Raw genomic sequence first — 19,208 nt, forward strand, 5'->3', positions numbered from 1 at the left:
TAAGAGGAGTATTTTATTGTCAATGCGAAATTTTACGGGGTAGCCAGTGTGGGCCGAGAGGGGGCGAGAGAACTGGGGTGATATTGTCGAATTTTCTAGCTCTAGTGAGCACCCTGGCTGCTGAATTTTGTGTAACGCTTTGCACGAGCTCCCTGCCAGGAGCGCATTGCAGTAGTCTAGATGTGAAGTTATAAAAGCATGTACTAGTTTCTCTGCATCTTTTAAGGATAAAGCATGCCAAATTTTGGCAATATTGCGTAGATGGAAGAAGGCAACTTTGACTGTATTGAATACGTGGGTATCAAATGTGAGAGTAAAATAAAAGGCTATCCCTAAGTGTTTAATGATGGTGCTGTGTTACTGTTGAATTATCAAGATTAATAGCAGCATTTCTGAGTATCTGTACCTAGTAACAAGACTTCAGTTTTATGAGAAAATTTTGCATCATCCAGTCTTCAATTTCAGTTAGACATTCTGTTATTTTACGTAGACAAACAACAGTGTGGCTGATATATACAGTCATGTGTCATCAGCGGAACAGTGGAACTGAATACCATGCTTACGGATTAGTCTACTCAGTGGCAGCATATAGTGTGTGAATAATTGAGGGCCAAACACTGACCCTTGTGGAACACCATATTTAACTAAAATATGATGTAAGGATTTATTTTTCAGATAAACAAATATATAACTGTCAGACAAATAGGATCTGAACCAAGAGAGGACAGATCCTTTTCATGCTTATTGCACTTGAGTTCCAGTCTAATTAAACATATACAACACCCTAAATACATATTCATTTCTGTTTGGTGCTATTATTGTCACTAAATTTGAAAATTACAGACCTAATAGTACACCAAAAATAGTACACACCCAGTGTGTAACAGTGCTGTCTCTTTATTGAGGAAAGGGTCTGAAGAATGTGGAATGTTCATGCCGTGATGAGCAGCTCCATCAGAGCTCCGACTGAGTGCATCCTGTAGAAGACTGTGAGCGGCTGACCCAGATTCACCAACACGAACCAAACGGAGAATCCAAAAAACTGCTTCCCCACGCCGCTCTCAAACTGGGGATGGGCTCCGAATGCTGGGATTACCCATAGCTGCACACACACACACACCTTCAGTTAGATTTGCCAAGGGAGGACATTTTAAACACTAAAAAATATGACAAATACTGGTATTATATTTAGTTTTTGAGGACAGAACTATTAAGTGAATAATCATCAAAGCTACCAACTCTTTCAAAAGTTTCTTTACTAAATTACATATTGTCAATATAAATACTTTACTGAATGTGTGAGTTCTGGGCATTAATTATTTCATTCAGAATTATTTCATTAAAAATAAATGCTAGTTCAGTGTCTGAAAGTATAATTTAATGAGCAATAGCTTCCATCCTCCTCTTCTCCATTTTCTCACCATGATGTTGGAGAACAGAAGGAAGGCGCAGATCTCCCGAATAAACCTCTTGCTCCAGCTGTGAGTGTTTTTCCCCTTTGTTCCAGTAGGGGGCGTGTCCAAAACCTGGGGTCCAGTAGGGGGTGTCAGAGTGTGCAAGAAAATCAGAAAATCAGTAAATTGTATGCTGCTGATTTGCATACTTTGTTAGCACCCTGTTCTTCAACACTCAGGAGGTAGGTATGATGTGGTGGATGTGGTGTTAGTGTGTGTTGTGCTGGTGTAGAGTGGATCAGACACAGCAGTGCAGCTGGAGTTTTTAAACCCTGTGTACACGCTCTGTCCACTCTGTGAGACACTCCTCCCTCGTTGGTCCACCTTGTAGATGTAAAGTCAGAGACAGTAGCTCATCTGTCGCTGCATAGTTTGTTTTGATTGTCCTCTAGTCCTAGGACACAGGATGCCACCCACAGGACTGTTCTCAGTCCAGCAGTGACACTGTGTTTAAAAACTCCAGCAGCACTGCTGTGTCTGATCCACTCTACACCAGCACAACACACACTAACACACCACCACCATGTCAGTGTCACTGCAGCGCTGAGAATGATCCACCACCACATCACACCTGCTCTGTGGGAGTCCTGAGCATTTTACCACCACTGTAATACTAGTATCTTAATTAAATAGAAGAGATTGCTGTAAAAGTACTTTCAAAATATAACTACAGAATTACATTGTATGTGTTTGTTATGAACAACAAGCCAGCCTCCTCTACACAGTTTGTATCAGGTTGCTAACTACCAACATCTAAATTTTTCTAGGCATTTGTTTATCCAGTAAAGCCTTCGTCCCAATGTTTTGGGCACTTCAAAAGTGCAATGGATTATTATTATTATATTCTTCTGAGATTAAGGGTATTCATTAAGAGTTTGCCCCCTTTTCATTTGCTGTAGTTTCCATTACTACTCTCCTGGGAGAGCATTAGACCACATTTTTAAACATTTCTACTGTAGTAAGGTTAGTGAAGTCACGTACAGGTTTTGGATGATTAGATGTTGAAGCTTGGCTTTGGAAAACTTAGACTCTGATAAAGTGCCTGGCGCAGCAGGTAGTGTCACAGTCACACAGCTCCAGGTGCCTGGAGGTTGTGGGTTTGATTCCCGCTTCGGGTGACTGTCTGTGAGGAGTGTGGTGTGTTCTCCCTGTGTCTGTGTGGGTTTCCTTCAGGTGACTGTCTGTGAGGAGTGTGGTGTGTTCTCTCTGTGTCTGCGTGCAGGACTATTCTCAGTCCAGCAGTGACACTGTGTTTAAAAACTCCAGCAGCACTGCTGTGTCTGATCCACTCTACACCAGCACAACACACACTAACACACCACCACCACGTCAGTGTCACTGCAGCGCTGAGAATGATCCACCACCACGTCACACCTGCTCTGTGAAATATACATAATAAAGAATGCAGAGCAACAGTTCGGCTATAGATTGTAATTGTAGAAATACAGAGTGCCCCTGTATGATCAACATTATGCATGATCAACCTACAGTATGATCTGGAAAAATGGACAATAACTGTAGAAACAATGAATTTTCTGACTAATCTGCAAATACATAGAATCTTAAATAACTCAAACAACCCCAGTTTATTATTTTTTTTTTTTTGCACTCATCAAACTGACCTTGTCCAGTGTTTCCCCGGCTCGGTCTGGACGAGAGTGTGCGTGTGAAGGAGTGTGTTTGTGCTCCTGCAGGCCCTCAATGATGAAAATATTTTGTACCACCAGCTCCAGGAGGCTGAGGAGTGAGTAGGACAGGTCCAGAGCTTCCAAAATGCTTTGTGGTCCCAGGGCCAGAGCGGCCACCAAGGAGAAGTAGGAGAGGGACAACTGGCCCAGACCAGAGCCCACAAGCAAAAGCACATCCAGTCTCCGTGCGTGGTTTTTCGTGGTCCCCCCATCTTCTGCTTGGCCCTGCCCCTTAGGATTCAGCCATTCTTTTTGACGGTAAATCACTGTTCCCACCAGAGAGCAAAGCACCATGAGGGGCATCACGGACACATGGAAGCTGTAGAAGATCAGAAAGGCCTGGACTCGCCTGTCAGTCTGTCCCACCCACACCTGGTAGAGCGGGAAAACAGCACTCCCGCTCACCAGCACCAACAAACCGAGCACTGGCCCCAGCAGCATGCCTCTGCACCGCATGATCCTCAGCGTGACCTTCTGCCTCTGACCGGAATCATCGCTCCCAGTGTGACGCCCCACGTTCTTCCACATCACATACAGCATGCAGCCTGTGGGCAGAGTGTGCCCCGTTACCATCTCTTTGTCTATAATAGTTTTTTATTCAGTTTTTCTTGAATACTGTACATATTCCAGTGGTTTAGATGTTTTATGCACTTGTTTTATTCTGTTGCATATGATTTGCAAACAAAGCTGTAAGTTACTATTGGACAAATATTCAAATAAAAATGCAACTTGAAAAATGATCAGTGATTAATAAATACGGGCGGCACGGTGGCGCAGCAGGTTAGTGTCGCAGTCACACAGCTCCAGGGGCCTGGAGGTTGTGGGTTCGATTCCCGCTCCGGGTGACTGTCTGTGAGGAGTTGGTGTGTTCTCCCCGTGTCCGCGTGGGTTTCCTCCGGGTGCTCCGGTTTCCTCCCAACGTGTGTCCAAAAACACACGTTGCAGGTGGATTGGTGACTCAAAAGTGTCCGTAGGTGTGAGTGTGTGAGTGAATGTGTGTGTGTCTGTGTTGCCCTGTGAAGGACTGGCGCCCCCTCCAGGGTGTATTCCCGCCTTGCGCCCCGATGAATCCAGGTAGGCTCTGGACCTACCGCGACCCTGAATTGGATAAGGGTTACAGATAATGGATGGATGGATTCATAAATCCACTTTGAGACATTAAATATTTAAACAAAAAAATATAAAATCAGGCCTGTTGCTACCTATAAGCAATAAAAACATTTGCTTAGGGCCCTGGGTCCCAAGCCACCAAGGGATCCCATAAAAATGCAGGTTCTTAAATTAATTTAGCAGTTACACCGCCCTTTTCCAATTTTCCGGCTCCAACACCTTTTTGGAAATGCACTGTATGCAGTTACCAGTTTATCAGTCCATGTCTCTGCCACACCCTCAGGAGCCTGTGCCTCAGCCCTGCGCTTCTGTCTTTGTTCAGACTAAACTTTGACCAAACATTTACTGGCTCATTAACACCCTCTGGTGGAGTTCACACAGCTCATGTTTCTCTGGCTATGTGTAGTATTACAGACAATATCATATACATGGAGAATATCCTTTTTTATTTAATTAGGAAAAATAATAATAATATGGTCAAAATATTGACTCCTCCCACCTGCCAGAAGGCTGAACTCCATGTTAAACGGGTACAGGATCTCGTAGCCTTTCCTCAGAGCCGCACACGCAGGCTGCTGGCCACAGTGACACTCTGTGGCATTATTGTCATCATCCTCTTCATCATCTGAACAGACAAATTGCAGGCAGCATCCACTTTAACCTACATTTGACATTTTACCACCACTGAAGAGATTGCTGTAAAAGTACTTTCAAAATATAACTGCAGAATTACATTGTATGTGTTTGTTATGAACAACAAGCCAGCCTCCTCTACACAGTTTGTATCAGGTTGATAACTACCAACATCTAAATTTTTCTGGGCATATGTTTATCCAGTAAAGCCTTTGTCCCAATGTTTTGGGCACTTCAAAAGTGCAAAGGATTATTGTTATTATATTCTTCTGAGATTAAGGGGATTCATTAAGAGTTTGCCCCCTTTTCATTTGCTGTAGTTTCCGTTACTACTCTCCTGGGAGAGCTTTAGACCACATTTTTAAACATTTCTACTGTAGTAAGGTTAGTGAAGACACGTACAGATGTTGGATGATTAGATGTTGAGTCTTGGCTTTGGTAAACTTAGACTGTTAAAGTGCCTGGAACACGGTGCTGCAGCAGGTAGGTGTTGCAGTCACACAGCTCCAGGTGCCTGGAGGTTGTGGGTTCGATTCCCGTTCCGGGTGACTTTCTGTGAGGAGTGTGGTGTGTTCTCCCTGTGTCTGCGTGGGTTTCCTCCAGATGACTGTTTGTAAGGAGTTGGTGTGTTCTCCCCGTGTCCGCGTGGGTTTCCTCTGGGTGCTCCGGTTTCCTCCCACAGTCTAAAAACACACGTTGGTAGGTGGATTGGAGACTCAAAAGTGTTGGTAGGTGTGAGTGTGTGAGTGAATGTGTGTGTGTGTCTGTGTTGCCCTGTGAAGGACTGGCGCCCCCTCCAGGGTGTATTCCCGCCTTGCGTCCAATGATTCTAGGCTCTGGACCCACCGCGACCCTGAACTGGATAAGGGTTACAGATAATGAATGGATGGATGGATGGAAAGTGCCTGGAACATTTCCTTTATAAAAGAGGGTGTGATTTACCTAACTGAGGTTGCGCGATGGTCTTGTTGAACTGTTTCTCCATCTCAATCTGCATATGAATAGAGTCCTCCGTTACTGCACTCAGCCACAACAAGATATCAGTGCACAAGATCAGCATCAACCCAGACCTGTAATACATACACACACACACACACACACACACACACACAAAGTTTAGCACATATATCAGAGGTAACTGTAATACCTGGTCATTTTACCCAGACACCAACAGGTCACGTGATGTAATTATATTTGCACTAAATATAAAATCTAGTTTATTTTATCTCAGGGCTGTATTTAAGTACTTTAACATTTTAATTGTTAATACGCATGCATGGCATATTTTTTCATGGCATAAAGTATCTTTTACCAACAAACAATACCAAAAGTTTTTGATGCTTTCTAGATGCCCCACATTGTGGGGGGTTCGAATCCAGGCCTCAGTTGGTAGAACAGAACAGAACAGAATGAAAAAGACAAACTGAGGATACATGAAAATGAACCCAAGAATATGGCAAAAGGGGAACTAAAGCTGCCAGGAGAAAGCAAACTGTCTGGCTTATATCAGGATAACTCCTTAAAGACTGACTTTCCCCACAAAACAGAAGCAGGAATCCAAACAACTAAGGAACCTACACTCTTTCTTTAATCTCTGTTTTGTTTTCTTAAAGTTTCCCCCCAGAACAGAGAAATGCCTTAAGTGAAGTAAGAAGAGAGACTTGAGAAACAACTCTAGATCCTCTACAAAAAATGTTGAGTTAAGTTTGTTTACCAGAACTCTAAAAACAAGACTGAGTACCTCTGAGCTTGTGAGCAGCTCTTAAGCGGATGAACAGGTGTAGGTGGTTGACTCAATTACTTGGAGGGAGACCTCTGCCTCCCTCAACTGGCCAAAGATAAACTAGCACTCTGACTAATTCCTGATTGGCCTCTTACATTCATTCATTCATTCATTGTCTGTAACCCTTATCCAATTCAGGGGGATGGTGGGTCCGGAGCCTACCTAGTATCACTGGGTGCATTGCGGGAACACACCCTGGAGGGGACGCCAGTCCTCCACAGGGCAACACACACTCACACCTATGGACACTTTTGAGTCTTAAATCCACCTACCACCTACTGTGTTTTTGGAGCGTGGGAGGACACCGGAGCACCCGGAGGAAACCCACGCAGACACAGGGAGAACACACCACACTCCTCACAGACAGTCACCCGGAGGAAACCCACGCAGACACAGGGAGAACACACCACACTCCTCACAGACAGTCACCTAGAGGAAACCCACGCAGACACAGGGAGAACACACCACACTCCTCAGAGACAGTCACCCAGAGGAAACCCACGCAGACACAGGGAGAACACACCACACTCCTCACAGACAGTCACCCAGAGGAAACCTACGCAGACACAGGGAGAACACACCACACTCCTCACAGACAGTCACCTGGAGGAAACCCACGCAGACACAGGGAGAACACACCACACTCCTCACAGACAGTCATCCGGAGGAAACCCATGCAGACACAGGGAGAACACACCACACTCCTCACAGACAGTCATCCGGAGGAAACCCATGCAGATACAGGGAGAACACACCACACTCCTCACAGACAGTCACCTGGAGGAAACCCACACAGACACAGGGAGAACACACCACACTCCTCACAGACAGTCACCCGGAGGAAACCCACGCAGACACAGGGAGAACACACCACACTCCTCACAGACAGTCACCTGGAGGAAACCCACACAGACACAGGGAGAACACACCACACTCCTCACAGACAGTCACCCGGAGGAAACCCACGCAGACACAGGGAGAACACACCACACTCCTCACAGACAGTCACCCGGAGGAAACCCACGCAGACACAGGGAGAACACACCACACTCCTCACAGACAGTCACCCAGAGGAAACCCACACAGACACAGGGAGAACACACCACACTCCTCACAGACAGTCACCCATTCCTCCTACTTGAGGGTGTGTGTTTAATATAGGTTTACTTAACCTGGTTTAGTACATAATATTTACCATCCAAACCAATTGGTATCAGTGTAACATCATTTTTGCAATGTGTTTTGTAAGAACCATTTGTGAAAATGACTGATTGCTCCTTTAATGTAATAGCAGGGATTACTCAGTTGTTGTGCTACGTTTAAAATGATGTGATGCAACAAGAAACACATCAACATATCTTTTCTTAGACCAAAGCCCTGGTGAATTCCTTCCTTGTTGGTGCAGCTCACCCCAGACCTGTGTTTGTGATTGTGTTTCCCAGATTATACCTCGCAGAGGAGAATGGTACCTGGTGAGGATCCTGTGTTTGTGGATGCAGTCTTTAGAGTGAGCCCACAGCAGATAGGTCTAAAGAAAGAGGAGAGTACAGAGGTTTTGTTCTGTTTTTGTTTTTCCTTTCATTGCCCAGTTTGGCTCTGTCCTTCTGTGCTGCTGCTTGGACTACTTTGATTTTACCTTCTTGACTTTCTCTATGTTTATTCATATGTAATCTAAGCTACTGTGGTTGGATTGTGAATTGATGACACTGTGTAATTTATGATACTATAGTTTAATTATGAGTAGATTATACTAAATATACATTAGGATGGGATTTATTTATGGTCAGGTTATTATTGTTATGTGTTAGTGTATAAAATACATGGTATGAGACTATTGTTAGAATATGATTACTGTGAACAGATTATAGCAGTAGATTATATAAGCATTACATTAGTATTGTTGTTGTTGTTGTTGTTGTTAATATGGTTGGTTTACACTTATGATTAAATCATTTTGCATTTATTTGTGTTTGTTTATATTGTGATACAATGATTGTATTACAGTAAAATGATACTCTTGCTGGATTATGGTTAGATAATAATCAGATAATAATAAAATCACGATTAGGCTATGATTAGATTATATTTCTGATTCTAGGATTACATTATGATTAGATGAGTTTAGGGCCAGAACGATGATGAATGGAATGGTAAATTATTAGAATACTGACAATATATGGTTGGATTATGGTTAGATGAGACTGGGAGATATATATATGAAGAATGTATGATGAGATTATGACTAGATGATTAGACGTTATGATTGGTTTATGGTTAGATTATGATGAGGAAATACTCTGGTTAAATAATGATCATATGATACTGTGGATAGATTATGATTATGATAGATTTTTTTAGAAGCTATGGATAGATTGTGGTTAGATTAAGTTTAGATTATGATTAGATGGGATTGGAATTAGATTATTAGATAATTTTATGCTTAAATATGAAATAAATAAATGAATAAATAAATGGACCCAGAATGATCCAAACCTTGGCCTGCAGTTCTGTCTCAGGCAGATTGGTAAATACAGGTGTGGTTTGATTAGAGACTGGGTCTTGCTACAAGATTTTGTAAAATTGCTTCCCCTACTGCCCTATAAAAAAATGCGCTCATATGCTACTTTTCAGTTGTGTACATCCTGGTGAGAGGTCGTTGGCTGCTAGATGCCTGTATGAGGCACTCAGACATTTTCCCCAGTTGACAGACTTTGAGAGGGATCACATCACTGGACTGATGAAAGCAGGACATACATTTCGAGGAGTTGCCTCCATCTAGACCAATCTGACCAAGTTGTTGGGAGCAGTGGCAAGAACGAGAAACCGTATCGTCTTTAGCGATAAATCCAGATTCTATTTGGGATCCGACTATGATTGAGTTTGAGTGTGGAGGCCTCATGGTGGGCTTCAATCCTGCCTTTGCAGTGGAGCAACACACTGCCCCCTGCTGGTGTCACAAACAACAGTCTGTTAGCTCTAGTAGTGATAGGAGGGACACTAACAGATCAGAGATACATGCAGGACGCCTGCGTCATATGTGTTCCTCTCAAGGCAGGGCTTCCAAGTGGCAGGATAATGTTCACACACACTGCCTGATTAATACACTATCAAGCATGGGACATCAGCTTCAGCAACCTATGAGTATGCAGGATCTACAGGCCCAGCTGCAACATCTATGGGCAAATGAGCCGCAGGATGCCGTATGGTACCTGTGTTGCCACCATGTCCAACCTAATCTCATCTTGTATCCAGGTTGGATGTGGCCAAACAGGGGACTAGAGCCTTCTATTAATTGTACATTTTCATCCAATAAACCTACCCTTTCACTGTAATATTGTGATCACTTAAATATATCCTCATTAAATTGACACATAGAAAGTTTAATTTGATTCTAACAGCTCCTTCTTGGTGCATTATTTTTTTTATTAAGGAGTGTGCATGATTACATGGCCCTGTTGTTAGATTACATCAGATGAGTTTATGAATAGATTACGATAAATGATTAGATGGATCTAAGTAAAGATAATGAAGTAATTATGTAGTTATTATTAGATGATGCATATGATTCTATGGTTAGTTTATGATTGAAAGCTTATGCTAGATCTTAATGTTCTTGAATGGTTAATTTACGAGTAGGGTATGATTAGAGAATGGGTATATGATCCTTTGGTTAGATTATGATTATGTGAGAGTGAATTAGACTGTGGTTAAAGCATTATATGGATAAATTAGATTTCGATCGGTTTATGGATCAGATTATAATTATGACGGTATTATTATGCAGTGATTAAATGATGTTTAAAGTTGTTTACCTGTAAGGCGAGGAAGGGAGTCTGGAAAAACGGTACAATAACTTTTGCCAAGGGTTGACAGTCCTTCATCAAAATATTGTGGACCATCATAAACACACACAGCAGTAAACTGAAGCCTGCAAACAGCATCAATACCACTGTCTCACACACACACACACACACACACACATACAAAATCCATAAATTATTCCATGTGTAAATATCTCTGTTAAAGTCTACACTACTTTCTCTCCTCCCTTTTATTTGCTCCACTGATCATACAGGAGCACTCTGTAGTTCTGCAATTACAGACTGGTGTCTATCTGTTGCTCTGCATACTCATCCTGTTCTTCAGCGCTCAGGACACCCACAGAGCAGGTGTGATGTGGTGGTGGTGTGTTAGTGTGTGTTGTGCTCGTGTAGAGTGGATCAGACACAGCAGTGCTGCTGAAGTTTTTAAACCCCTCAGTGTGACTGCTGCACTGAGAATAGACCACCAAAGTGTAACACTTTAAAGTACAGCCCACTAATTATTTATTACAATTTATTTTAATGTAAATATTAATTAACTAATTAATTAATTAAGTACAGAATAAGTGCCTGTTAAGTCAGCCGTAAGATAAAATAAATACTGATTAAACAAAGGGTATGACACTAGAAATATGTGGTTATTACTGGGTATTTTACAAACATTTACAAATAAGGCACGTAACTACGTTCCGAATCCATTGTACTTCTCAGCATAATTATAGATTATAAAATTGAATTAAAAGTATGACATTTGATTAATAAGTGACTATTACTGTCATTATTTGTAAATAAGGAATGCAGCTAGTATTTTGAATTGACTGTGTTTCTGAATGTAATTAAAGATACTTTAACATTATTTACACTGCACCTACAGAGAAGGACATGGTCAGCTACTTTCATTACAGACACTAGCAGAGTTTCAAGGTGCTTTGTACTCATTAGGTTCAGGATGTGATTTACTACATCAATCATCATCACATACTAGAGATAGTTTACACTGCCTTGCCTATATGTACTGAGGCAGTATATGAACATAGCTGACTAATGAGGAAATGGTGAAATTAATTGTGAGATACACAGTGGTAATCACATATTTCTAGTATCATACCCTTTATTTACTCAGATCTTATTTTATCTTACGGCTTACGTGTACAGGTACATGACCACTAATTAGCGAGCTGTAACCATTAGTGAGTGTTACCATTTTTATATTAACATTGTCCTTTGTCTTGTTTAGTTGCTTTTCTTTGACGTTGTGTAGATATTTCTCAGAGCAAAAGTATTAATTATGCAGATTTTTACCAGTTACGGTGACACCCCCAGCGTGGTGGTCCGTGTGGGGGCGTAATCCAGGCTGTTTCCGAGCCCACAGCAGATACCACAGCATCCACACCACACTCAGCCCCATGAGCAGCAGCAACCATACCTCAGGCTCCTGGTGCTGTAACCCTGACGGATTGAAGGCATCTCCCGCCACCAGGGCAGCGCCCAAGAGCACAACATTCAGCCCCAGGAATCCAGTGATTAGTCCACGGCCACTGGGAACCCACACCATCACAGAGACATGGTCACTGTCCATATCGTCTGAACGATGATCATCCTCATCACCATCCAGATGGTCTTCAATGTTCTCAGAGTCCTGCATCTTAGACCTCAGCTGATTCAGCTCCAGTCCTTCACTCTCTCCATTTTCAGTTTCCATTGTTTTTCCTTGTTTCTCCTTCTTTCCTCTTTCTTTCCTTCTGTCTCCCTTTCGATTTCCCACTCACTCTTTCCCGTGCTCTCTTCCCTTCATAAGAGGCATGCAGAGGCATGTGTGAAGCTAAAATAGCTTAGAGTTAGTGAGTCCGGGTGTGTCCCTGAATGTGTGTGTGTATGTGTGCACGCTGAGGTGTACTTGGTTTGCTGAAATTGAAGCAGGGAAATATAAAACACTGCTAACACAATACACGCTGGCTACCAATACGCTACTCTATGTGGCTCTGCTTTCACCTGAAGAGCCAGGTTTGACCCCAGCACACATTGTTTTGGGAATACTTCGCTTTTCAGAACGTCAGAGTCTATATCCTACATTTTTGTCTGGTATAATCTTCTAAAACAGGTGGGGTAAGTTGTCTAACCAGCACGGCAGCTTCTGCTACAGGTCTCAGTAAACACTGCATGCACAGATATTCTGTGTGACAGGGCAAAATAGTGGTTGTGTTGCTTTTATGAACTTAAAAGGATTTCAGATTCTGTCTTCGGGAAGAAGAAATAATAATTACACCTATTCAGAAATGATCTATTGTAACCAACATATATTTGAGAGGGAGGTTCCACCTGCAAACAGCTGAGCTGCTTATTCTGTAACAGTCTGGTCAACACAACCCACTAAAACACTACACTGAAGAATGCTTGGTAAAGTGACTGAAAGGAGAGCTCAGAATTGTCTTTAACTGCTCTCACATGGGCTAACATTGCATTGGTCACACATCAGATGTAAATAGGATAATTCCAGGTGGTTGGACTTAACAAATGCATCCCCCAAGGGTGGTGCAATGATTAAAATAATTATATTTGATTAAATTTGCTAATGTTTGATCCCAAAGTGGAGATGTTGCTTTTTAGAATCAGAATCAGGGCTACACATCAGCTTCATCAGAATGGGTTTATTACTGTCAGTCATTCGGGAACTGTGCTGGAGAAGTTTGCTGGAACAGAACATTTCAGAAACATACTGCATTTCAGACAGGCCGAGGATCACCGCTCATGTTGTTTTCCTTTGGGTTCACTCTTAAGGATATGTGCATGTGGCAGAGATGGTGGGTGAAGCCTTTACTTACCGGGATCATGGACACACAGCCCCAAACATTTACGGCATTAGCAAACAGATTGCACATTGCATTTAGCCAATCAGGAGACAGGAGACCACACCTTGTCTGGATGTGGTTTGTTTGCAATAGATGGTTTATTTCTTTTCCACAACAGAAAAATGCCCACGTGACAGAAGAGCCCTGTGACAGTAATCCATTCATTCATTCATTGTCTGTAACCCTTATCCAGTTCAGGACGGCGGTGGGTCCGGAGCTTAACTGGAATTACTGGGCGCAAAGAGGGAACACATCCTGGAGGGGGCACCAGTCCTTCACAGGGCAACACACACTCACACATTCACACCTACGAACACTTTTGAGTCTCCAATCCACCTACCAACGTGTGTTTTTGGAGCATGGGAGGAAACCGGAGTCCCTGGAGGAAACCCACGCAGACATAGAGAGAACACACCACACTCCTCACAGACAGTCACCCAGAGGAAACCCACACAGACACAGGGAGAACGCACCACACTCCTCACAGTCACCCGGAGGAAACCCACACAGACACAGGGAGAACACACCACACTCCTCACAGACAGTCACCCGGAGGAAACCCACGCAGACACAGGGAGAACACACCACACTCCTCACAGACAGTCAACTGGAGGAAACCCACGCAGACACAGAGAGAACACACCACACTCCTCACAGACAGTCACCTGGAGCAGGACTCGAACCCACAACCTCCAGGCCCCTGGAGCTGTGACATATTACTACCTGCTGCTCCACTGTGCCGCCCAATGAAGGAATATGATTTGATGCGAATCTAAAGTTTACTGAACCTTAGTCAACTTAAGTTTATTCACTTATATATAAAATGAAAAGAAAAAAGTCTGAAATTTGCATAAAAATCCACTCCATGTGGAGCTAATGTGCTGAATTGTTCCTACAGGAAGTTACAAAAATACAAACTAAATCAAGATATTTACACAATCCAGTGACTTGAAATAAACACAGGTCCACATCATGTTTTATTCAAATGATTTTTCCTTTATTTAAAATTTTAAAAAATCTAATAAGAACCTGTAAAAGATAAAAACTAAATATCAAATACTAATCAATAACTAAATTTGACACCACATGGACACCACAAAAAATTGTGGAAAATATTTTTGCTGATCATTTATTTGTGAAAGTACAAATGTTTAAGGTTATGCCAAAATGCAAATAAAGCCTAATAACAATTTAAAAGACAGTATTTCTGAAAGTAAAATGAAGTATCTGATTATTTTAAGTCTCTGAATTGACCAGTTTATGCTCCATTCAGTGGGTCCCCCACACGGGGTGCAGCCATGTGTAAAATAACTGCTGTATCACCATAACTGCATGAAAGCTCCTGGATATTGGTTTGTTGTTTAAAGCCTGTAAGACTCAGCAGACACCAAAGGAGGCATATGACACGGCATTCAATTATAAACATATTGTAAATCTCTGCATTCTATCTAGCTTCGATCACAGCGTATGGACTGTCCTCCTCATCAGGTTTAACTGTAAAATACACAGTGTTCAACAGTGAATGGTAGTCTTTGATCAGACACTAGGATTCAGTTCAGACAGACAATATATGATCCAGAGACACTGAGAGAACTCTTGAAAACTGTGGCCTTACCTCTAGCTCTGTAGCATTTAACCCCCAGCACAATGGAGCTTATCACATATGGAGACACTGCCATGAGACGACTGAGGACACTGATCACTGGAATATAGGACAGAGATTACTGTTGAAAGCAACCTCATTAAAAAATATAGTATATTATGATAGTGTTATGAATTGACTGTTACTAAACGGTACTGGGGACGGTAGGGCATGTCAATTATGACTGATATGATATCAGTTTCCAATGATTGCATATTTCAAATAATTCTATAGTACAAACCGGATTCCAAAAAAGTTGGGACACTAAACAAATTGTGAATAAAAACTGAATGCAATGATGTGGAGACGGCAAATGTCAATATTTTATTCGTAATAGAACATAGATGACAGATCAAAATTTAATCTGACTAAATGTAACATTTTAAAGGAAAACTATGTTGATTCAATATTTCACAGTGTCAACAAATCCCAAAAAATTTGGGACAAGTAGCAATAAGTGGCTGGAAAAAGGAAATTGAGCATATAACAAACAGCTTGAAGACCAATTAGCACTAATTAGGTCAATTGACAACATGATTGGGTATAAAAAGAGCTTCTCAGAGTGTCAGTGTCTCTCTGAAGCCAAGATGGTAAGAGGATCACCAATTCCACCATTGTTGCGCAGAAAGATAGTGCAGCGATACCAGAATGGTGTTACCCAGCGTAAAATAGCAAAGACTTTTAAGTTATCATCATCAACCGTGCATAACATCATCAAAAGATTCAGAGAATCTGGAACAATTGCTGTGAGTAAGGGTCAAGGCCGTAAAACTCTACTGGATGCTCATGATCTCCGGGCCCTTAAACATCACTGCACCTCAAACAGGAATGCCACTGTCAAGGAAATAACAGAATGGGCTCAGGATTACTTCCAGAAAGCATTGCCAGTGAACACAATCCACTGTGCCATCCGCCGTCGCCAGCTGAAACTCTACAGTGCAAAGAGGAAGCCATTTCTAAGCAAGCTCCACAAGCTCAGACGTTTGCACTGGGTCAGAGGTCTTTTAAAATGGAGTGTGGCAAAATGGAAGACTGTTCTGTGGTCAGATGAGTCACGATTTTAAGTTCTTTATGGAACACTGGGATGCCATGTCATCCGGACCAGAGGGGACAAGGATAACCCAAGTTGTTATCAACGCTCCGTTCAGAAGCCTGCATCACTGATGGTATGGGGTTGCATGAGGGCTTGTGGCATGGGCAGCTTGCATGTCTGGAAAGGCACCATAAATGCAGAGAACTATGTTCAGGTTCTAGAACAACATATGCTCCCATCTAGACGTCATCTCTTTCAGGGAAGACCCTGCATTTTTCAACAAGATAATGCCAGACCACATTCTGCAGCAATCACAACATCATGGCTACGTAGGAGAAGGATCCGGGTAATGAAATGGCAGCCTGCAGTCCAGATCTTTCACCTGTAGAGAACATTTGGAGCATCATAAAGAGGAAGATGTGATAAAGAAGGCCCAAGACGATTGAACAGTTCAACATTCCTATTTCTAAACTTGAGAAACTGGTCTCCTCTGTCCCCAGACGTCTGTTGAGTGTTGTAAGAAGAAGGGGGGATGCCTCACAGTGGTAAAAAATGGCCTTGTCCCAACTTTTTTGGGATTTGTTTACGCCATGAAATTTTGAAACAACATATTTTTCCCTTAAAATGAAACATTCTCTCTGTTTAAACTTTTGATCTTTGATTTGTGTTCTATTCTGAATAAAATATTAGATGTTGGAACCTCCACATCATTGCATTCAGTTTGTATTCACAATTTTTTTAGTGTCCCAACTTTTTTGGAATCTGGTTTGTATTTAAGGTGGAATGGATATATGTGGCAGAATCACAGTTTTGTTTTTATTTTTATCTTCTACATTATATAAGTCTGTTTTTATATTTCTAACCCAATGTGAATACAAACAATTTTTATATATAGTTAGACTTTATAGAGGGATCTTTTCAAAGAGCGTTATTAGATGCTGACGACACTTTGTGTCAAAAATTATGTAATGTATTTGTTCAGATGAGCATCCCATGTTGAAAAAAGTTTTTGATTTGTTTAGCATTTAAAGAGACATACTATTTTTGTTTGTTTTTATTGTTTTTGTTTAGTGTAATGTGTGTAATTTAGTTGATCAGCAATGTTTGCCTGGATCAGAGCTCAGAATCACATTCATGTTGTCTGTGCTATAGAAATGCATAGTGAGTAAACGGTATGGAGAAACAGAAGAGTCTAAATGCACTGTGTGGGACTTTACTGGAGTCTTAGTGAACACTGTGTGGTTTTCTCCTTCTTTGCCTTTGACTCACCTTCACTACCGAACTCTTCAGTATTTCCTGTGACATGTTTCTGACCTCTGACTGAGATCCAGCTCTGTGGGGACTCTCCTTTCTCTGGGTGTTTACAGTGGTAGAGACCTTCATCTGACCTGGAGACTTCATGGATGGTCATCTCTCCTGTCGTCTGGTTCTGGAAGAGTGATCCATTTTTATAGAAATCAACTGGAAGAGGTGAGGACTTTGTGGAGCGAAATAAACAGCGGAGAGTCAGAGGATCTCCCTCAGTCACAGGGTGCACAGGACTCTCCAGAATCACATCACCATCTGTAGGATAACAGTGAAAAGAGTGTTTTTAAACTGTTAACCACAAAATATTAATCATAAAATAAATATATACAGATATATTGTTGAGGAGAGTAATGGAGACTCACTGTACACTGTGACATTTACAGGATCACTTCCCTCTCCAGATTCAGACTGACACCAGTAAACTCCAGTGTACGATGTGGAGAGGGAGCTGATGTTGCAGGTAAATCCTGTGTCTGTTGAACAATCCGACACCTCACTGTGTGTGTATCTCTTCACTCTCCATCCAGTAGAGTCTCTCTGTCCCTCACAGCTCAGTGAGAGAGAGTCAGCGCTGAAGTGTTGAGTCCTGCTGGGACTGATGATCAGAGACACTGGAGGAGATTTACCTGAAAATACACAGAATGTTGATAAATAGTAACATAAGGCTAAACAAACACGTAACACAGTTCTCCAGTTCCTCACCAGTGATCCATAGCGGGTGTGGTCTGCTGTGCTGTGTGTGATAGAGCGGTTCTCCTCTCTCTGCTCCACACACATAAACTCCTGTGTGATTTAGAGCAGCAGGACTGAGAGTGTAGGAACCTCCAGCTCCTCTTCTGCTGTCTGACAGGAGCTCCACATAATACATGACGGTACCATGAGCATCTGTTACTGGGGTTAAACCTTGTCTGAGGGGAACAGCTCTGTACCAGCTGAATGTCCAGTCTGCAGCGGAGCCTGGAACCTCACAGCTTAGAGTCACTGAGTCTCCTTCAGTCAACCAGCTCTGTGGAGACACACTCAACACTGCCTGGACTACACCTGACAGAGACAACATGGAGGATATAACACACACAAACACGGTCATACAGAGAGAGCAGATTATTACATACAGTAGAATTAACAATAAAATAAATGACACACTCACCTGATACAGTCAGAGTAACAGCGTCACTGGTGTGTGTGTGTGTTCGGTCTGATCTTCCTTTACAGGTATAAACACCTGCGTCGGACGGTTTAACAGAGATCTGGTATTCCTTCATATGCTGTGTAACACTGACAGGGAAATTATTTTTGTACCAGCTGTAATTCCAATCTCCGCTCCTTATTTCACACGTCAGAGTGACCCTCTCTCCAATGAACACACTCTCCGCTGGATGGACTTTCACTGTAGGCTTTGGCCTCTCTGTTCAAAGACAATACTTTCAAAGGTAATATTACGACACTTGCAAGAAGAACCTTGAGGCTTCATTTTTGAAGTTCCTCATTTCTCACAGGATCTGGAAATACCAACTATTTTTTATACTGTAAAAAAGTTCTTGAAAAAAAATAGAAATTATAAAAAAACACTTAAAATATAGTTTGGTTTCATTTACTTGTATTTAAGTTTAAAAGAATATACACAAAACGATCACTGGATTAATAACACCTACTTTGTGTCTACACCATTGTCCATTTTATCAGCTCCATTGTTTATACAGGAGCACTCTGTAGTTCGACAATTACAGACAATAGTCCAGCTGTTGCTCTGCATACTTCCTAACCCCCTTTCCCCCTGTTCTTCAGCGCTCAGGACCCCCACAGAGCAGGTGTGATGTGGTGGTGGATCATTCTCAGCACTGCAGTGACACTGACGTGGTGGTGGTGTGTTAGTGTGTGTTGTGCTGG

General features: G+C 42.1%; 1 protein-coding gene and 1 pseudogene across 1 annotated transcript; both read right to left on the minus strand.

Annotated features, from left to right (window-relative positions):
* Window positions 1-789: 789 nt before the first annotated feature.
* On the minus strand, window positions 790-12,191 carry LOC136690854 (proton channel OTOP3-like). Its single transcript, XM_066662908.1, has 8 exons — window positions 11,792-12,191; window positions 10,481-10,617; window positions 8,138-8,196; window positions 5,828-5,955; window positions 4,752-4,877; window positions 3,077-3,687; window positions 1,422-1,526; window positions 790-1,102 (listed from the first exon to the last, which is right to left on the minus strand). Exons 1-8 carry the CDS (start codon window positions 12,189-12,191, stop codon window positions 932-934), a joined length of 1,737 nt encoding a protein of 578 aa, XP_066519005.1. The 3' UTR covers window positions 790-931.
* Window positions 12,192-14,782: 2,591 nt separating this feature from the next.
* The window catches only part of LOC136690855 (basement membrane-specific heparan sulfate proteoglycan core protein-like), a 31,163-nt pseudogene continuing 26,737 nt past the window's right edge, over window positions 14,783-19,208 (minus strand).

The sequence above is a fragment of the Hoplias malabaricus genome, chromosome 3 (genome assembly GCF_029633855.1).
Source record: "Hoplias malabaricus isolate fHopMal1 chromosome 3, fHopMal1.hap1, whole genome shotgun sequence".
Lineage (NCBI taxonomy): Eukaryota > Metazoa > Chordata > Actinopteri > Characiformes > Erythrinidae > Hoplias > Hoplias malabaricus.

Bases quoted from the DNA above. Each gene is read 5' to 3' on its own strand.
- LOC136690854 (XM_066662908.1), bottom strand. From the start codon at position 12,191: ATGGAAACTGAAAATGGAGAGAGTGAAGGACTGGAGCTGAATCAGCTG. The intron at 8,197-10,480 runs GTAAACAACTTT...CTCTTTCTTTAG, and splicing joins CTCCCTTCCTCGCCTTACAG to ACCTATCTGCTGTGGGCTCA. The intron at 1,527-3,076 runs GTCAGTTTGATG...ACTGGACCCCAG, and splicing joins CCGGGGAAACACTGGACAAG to GTTTTGGACACGCCCCCTAC.